Below are 6,000 nucleotides of genomic sequence, written 5' to 3' on the forward strand. Positions count from 1 at the left end.
ATGTCAACAACAACAATTTATTAAACAACTTTTTGTCTGGTTATTGCTCTTTTGAGTCTTTTGTGCATGGATTCTCTCTTAGTTGTTTCCGTGAAACGAGCTATTATTGTCAACAAAAATTATCGTTGACGCTTTCAAATATAGTCCCCCATGTCATGCATAGCGGGAGGTTACTCCAAAATATTCATTGAACAGATTTTTATGTGACTCCTTATTTAATAATACAACTTTGAACATACAACGACAGTGAAAATCGACGGGAAGCGACCATTTTTCCCCCTAAGAAATTTTACTGGGGGTCACCACGTTACCTGTTGTTTTTCAATTAAGGAAATTTGACAATTTTGTCTGAGGTGTGATAAAAATGGTTGGTGTACACCCAGTAATAAGATGTAACTAATATTGTTTTACTGCTTCATTTCAGCAACTGCAAACAATGGATGAGAACCGGATCAATCGACAGCAAGAGTATTTTAAACAATGTTCAAGCATAGAGCGCAACGTGGTACCGATCATCAATACGTGTATAGACGGCATGGAGAAAGCTGCGTCCTCTATCGATGCTAAACAAGTTAGATTTATGCTTCCTTTCTCTCATTTCCTTTTGAGTTTTAAAATGTATCGCCTATTTATAGCAATAAAAATCACAGTAAATAATGTGCCATTAATCGTCTTTTAGGAAATTGGCCATCATATTAAAAAAAACCAACCAAATGCTTTGTTTTGCATGTGATGAAAAAAGTTTCTGGCATGTTGTAGCTATATAGAAAAGCTTACGAGTGGCGTATCCGAATAATTTGATGTATGACCTAAAGTCTCCGTCAGATGTGAGACTGACCTAAAATCTTAGTCGGCCCTATATAACTTACAGACAAGGTGGCTCAGTACCTAGACTTGTAGGCAGTAACATGGTCATTGGCCATTGAAAGATGTCGCACCATACTGTTACACTCTGCGATCAAAGTTAAAACATAAACTTTTGTGACTTGCAGGATTCCAAACTTGTGGTGGACAAATACAAGTCCGGATTCCCCATGCCTGATGACATTCCGTTTGACGATCTGAGCAGTAGCCCGTTCCCAGAGTCCAACAGTAACCACCACAATACGCCTGTCGGCACCACCAAGTCCAACACCATCTCTGGGCGCACCTCCAAAAACAAAACGAAACGCGGTGGCATCATGAACCTTTTTAGCGGTTCAAAGGTATTCACATTTACAAATTGATTATTTGTGTTGCCATGGTTTCTTTCTATTTTGTATCAAATATTTTATTTTCCATATCGTCTTGTTTCTCAAAAACCATTAAATATTAAAATTTAATCGGAAAAACTTTGATGATCAAAACTTGACAGATTTCTATGTATTAGAACTGAAAACAAATGAAACTGTTTCTCTTATTCCTGAATTCTACATCTGGCCTTGTGTAACTTTTCTTGGGTGATGTTAATTAGAACTAGAGAGTGAGTACCTTGGCTAACCATGCCTATATAGTTAGTACCCGAGGCTTTCTTAGTTAAATTAGTTTAGACTTTAGTTCAGCAAGCAGATTGTGTGTCACGCTTAATGATAATGACTCGACAGCAATTTCTTTGCTACTTCTTCACATAATACTTCTAATGAAGCTGGATTTGTTTTATCAGAGAGTTGTTTTTTTCATCTTCATTTACCACAAATTCAGAATTAAACTGATCTAAATCTGGAACCACATGAGTTTGGACACTTAAGTTTCTTAAATAATATTCACAATAATGAATTGTTGAGACAACTGAAGTATTGACGTTGGTTAAATAATGATTCCTGATTCAAGTATCTCTGACTGGGTAACAGAGTTGTCCATGTCTCTGACTGGGTAACAGAGTTGTCCATGTCTCTGACTGGGTAACAGAGTTGTCCATGTCTCTGACTGGGTAACAGAGTTGTCCATGTCTCTGACTGGGTAACAGAGTTGTCCATGTCTCTGACTGGGTAACAGAGTTGTCCATGTCTCTGACTGGGTAACAGAGTTGTCCATGTCTCTGACTGGGTAACAGAGTTGTCCATGTCTCTGACTGGGTAACAGAGTTGTCCATGTCTCTGACTGGGTAACAGAGTTGTCCATGTCTCTGACTGGGTAACAGAGTTGTCCATGTCTCTGACTGGGTAACAGAGTTGTCCATGTCTCTGACTGGGTAACAGAGTTGTCCATGTCTCTGACTGGGTAACAGAGTTGTCCATGTCTCTGACTGGGTAACAGAGTTGTCCATGTCTCTGACTGGGTAACAGAGTTGTCCATGTCTCTGACTGGGTAACAGAGTTGTCCATGTCTCTGACTGGGTAACAGAGTTGTCCATGTCTCTGACTGGGTAACAGAGTTGTCCATGTCTCTGACTGGGTAACAGAGTTGTCCATGTCTCTGACTGGGTAACAGAGTTGTCCATGTCTCTGACTGGGTAACAGAGTTGTCCATGTCTCTGACTGGGTAACAGAGTTGTCCATGTCTCTGACTGGGTAACAGAGTTGTCCATGTCTCTGACTGGGTAACAGAGTTGTCCATGTCTCTGACTGGGTAACAGAGTTGTCCATGTCTCTGACTGGGTAACAGAGTTGTCCATGTCTCTGACTGGGTAACAGAGTTGTCCATGTCTCTGACTGGGTAACAGAGTTGTCCATGTCTCTGACTGGGTAACAGAGTTGTCCATGTCTCTGACTGGGTAACAGAGTTGTCCATGTCTCTGACTGGGTAACAGAGTTGTCCATGTCTCTGACTGGGTAACAGAGTTGTCCATGTCTCTGACTGGGTAACAGAGTTGTCCATGTCTCTGACTGGGTAACAGAGTTGTCCATGTCTCTGACTGGGTAACAGAGTTGTCCATGTCTCTGACTGGGTAACAGAGTTGTCCATGTCTCTGACTGGGTAACAGAGTTGTCCATGTCTCTGACTGGGTAACAGAGTTGTCCATGTCTCTGACTGGGTAACAGAGTTGTCCATGTCTCTGACTGGGTAACAGAGTTGTCCATGTCTCTGACTGGGTAACAGAGTTGTCCATGTCTCTGACTGGGTAACAGAGTTGTCCATGTCTCTGACTGGGTAACAGGGTTGTCCATGTCTCTGACTGGGTAACAGGGTTGTCTATGTCTCTGACTGGGTAACAGGGTTGTCTATGTCTCTGACTGGGTAGCAGGGTTGTCCATATCTCTGACTGGGTAACAGAGTTGTCCATGTCTCTGACTGGGTAACAGGGTTGTCCATGTCTCTGACTGGGTGACAGGGTTGTCCATGTCTCTGACTGGGTATAGCAGGGTAACATTGTATGCTCCATAGATACATAGATAAATTCTAAGACATTAGCATCATGAAAGAGTCACAGTAAAGTCACATTAATTAGTTTTCGAGATCTAGACTAGCGGTTTCAACTCATTCACCCCTAAAGACACATTTGAACTCTTCCAATTCAAAGGTTGGAGTAGCTCATTATGAAATTTCAGGGGTGAATGAGTTAATGCATAGAATGCACACATATTAAGCTGAAAACTGCACCAGAAAATCTTTGCATAAATATTCATCATGCAAAATATCTTGAGATGCGAAAGCTGGGAGAGGTGCAAATGAAACATTATGACATTGTGTAACAATAATTGGAAATGACAAAGAAAACAAAGTGGAATAATCAATACATATAAATATAAAATATTTTTTATAATAATGAACAGATAGATGTAAGGATGAAAAAATAGATAAAAATCAAATTCTTTGACATAGCAACATATTTCGGTAAGATCAAGCCTAAAATTGTCAAAGAAAAATACTTTTATGTACATGTACATGTACTACCAGACAGTCCCGAACACCAATGAATGGTGATGTGTATTGAGAATCACTCAAGTGGTCAGGGTAAATGATTCTGTTCATGTATGCTCATCATCAAAGTTTCAGTCTCCTGGTTGGTTGTTGTCAGTACGTAAGCCGATTCCCTGGATGTTGTTGTGTTACATTAATGTCGGTAATTTAAGCCTCAGTCATTTCTTATGTTGTCACTTATTTCATTATTACATCTTGTAAAATATTTCTTTATGTGCTTGAAATATTTATAAAAGTATGAACTTATGTTTTTTTTTATAGTTTTGCATTGATAGAAGACTACGATTGCTGATATTTTTATGACTAATAATAAGTGAAATATGACCATGTTGAAATTTATCAAATATGCAATTATGTACGATGTTTTTGAATATCTAGTCTTAGGACCATATACCAGTAGTAGTTTGTTTGATAATCTTATGTTTTGCACTTAACTGGACATTTCACGTTTACAAGTGATTTCCTGGAGACTAAAAATGACAAAAATGTGAATAGCAGAAAATTAAACATCATCCCTGAAAATGCCAAAAATGCGAAAAGCAGAAAAGCTAGACGCAACTTCATCACAGGAAATGGGGAAAAAATAACCAAAAAGTTTGATCAGCTGGGACTGAATTTAGCTGTGTAGTTTTTGTGGTGCTTTTTTTTTTGCAGACCTCTGTAACAAAAGTAAGTGATCACCTAGTGGTGGTAGATATGGGGAGTCTGTGGAGACTAACACCCTAGCTAGACCCCTACCCATTGTACACTGCAACCTCACTAGCCCCAGCAGCTTTCTGCTAAACAAATAATAGGAAAATCTATAAACAAGTACTTGTATCATTATTTGAAAATCTGTCTTGAGGATATATATGCTACCTTACCTCACGTCCTTAGCCGAAGAGATCTGCACGATAAATGTTGAAAAGTGTTTAGATATGTATTAAGGTAATATGAAAATTATTATTATAATACACTGATAACAAAACTGTAATTGTGGAGATGATTGTATCACACAGGTGTAATGAAGGAGGTATGTTAGGTAGCATGTAGCCTTAACCCTACTGTGGTAGAAGACTGTGTTCTCTATTCTCCATTTTGCAGATAAGCTGAATAGCAAGGTTACAGTGTTGAGAGAGTAGGTTTCATTTTACAGGTTTTAATTATCATTAAAACTGGATTGATGATACATCAAATGAAATGTATACAGCCTTGGAATTTTTTTTATGGAAAGGAACCTATTCTTAAAAAATTGGTCAAAGTGATCTTTAAAAACTATTGAGAAAAAATACATTGAAAAGTTTACCTTACCCCTTCACTGTAATTTTCCCTATCCTTCATTTTGTACCACATCTGGGATTTTATTTCAACCCTTAGAGTAGTAAGTTTTTGGTATGGTGTGACGAGGTAGTTGGATCAGGAATCCTAAAATATCAGAACGTACGAGTCAAAGACATCCTAGCAAAGTCCCAGCTAGGCCTCCGGATGTGCCACATTTGTCCCAGCCAGACTTCAGAATGTTTCCACCTTGGTCCCAGCCAGACCCCAGGATATCACATTGTGAATTGGTCCCCGCTAGACTACAGATCACAGTCCCAGATGTATCCCTGAATGTGCCACCATGGTCTCCATCGAACACAAGGACAAGCCACCATGGTCCCAGCCTGGTACCAGTAGATGCCACCTCGGTCCCAGCCAGACCCCAGGATGTGTCACCTTGGTCCCAGCCAGACCCCAGGATGTGTCACCTTGGTCCCAGCCAGACCCCAGGATGTGTTACCTTGGTCCCAGCCAGACCCAAGGAAGTTACACTTTGGTCCCAGCCAGACCCCAGGATGTGTTGCCTTGGTTCAAGTCAGGTCCCAAGATTTTCCAGCATTGTCCTAAATGGACATCCAAAACCAGCCATCATGGTCGCATTCAGAAACCAAGAGGTTCCACCATAGTCCACCATTGTCCACCATAGTCCCAGTGAAACCTCAGGGTGTTACTACAATTCCAACCAAGTTTGACTTTAATAGTGATTACATGATATTATTAATTAAGTATATATATAGATTGACATTTATAGTGATAACATGATATTAAGTATATATATAGATTGATGTTAATAGTGATAACATGATATTAAGTATATATATAGATTGATGTTAATAGTGATAACATGATATTAAGTATATA

General features: G+C 39.4%; 1 protein-coding gene across 9 annotated transcripts in view; it reads left to right on the forward strand.

The window, feature by feature from the left end:
• Window positions 1–6,000, forward strand: part of LOC110455825 (cdc42-interacting protein 4 homolog) — a 54,857-nt gene that overhangs the window by 17,007 nt on the left and 31,850 nt on the right. For 7 of the 9 annotated variants that reach the window (XR_002463503.1, XM_021506215.1, XM_021506221.1 and 4 more), the window contains 3 exons: window positions 425–571; window positions 993–1,205; window positions 4,495–4,509. Coding sequence is in view for 8 of the 9 variants with exons in the window: in XM_021506215.1 (XP_021361890.1) it covers window positions 425–571; window positions 993–1,205; window positions 4,495–4,509 (375 nt within the window). In the remaining variant the exon portion in view is untranslated. The remainder of the gene's footprint in view (window positions 1–424; window positions 572–992; window positions 1,206–4,494; window positions 4,510–6,000) is intronic. The other 2 variants (XM_021506216.1, XM_021506220.1) reach the window with 1 other exon arrangement.

The sequence above is a fragment of the Mizuhopecten yessoensis genome, unplaced genomic scaffold, assembly GCF_002113885.1.
Source record: "Mizuhopecten yessoensis strain PY_sf001 unplaced genomic scaffold, ASM211388v2 scaffold8387, whole genome shotgun sequence".
NCBI lineage: Eukaryota > Metazoa > Mollusca > Bivalvia > Pectinida > Pectinidae > Mizuhopecten > Mizuhopecten yessoensis.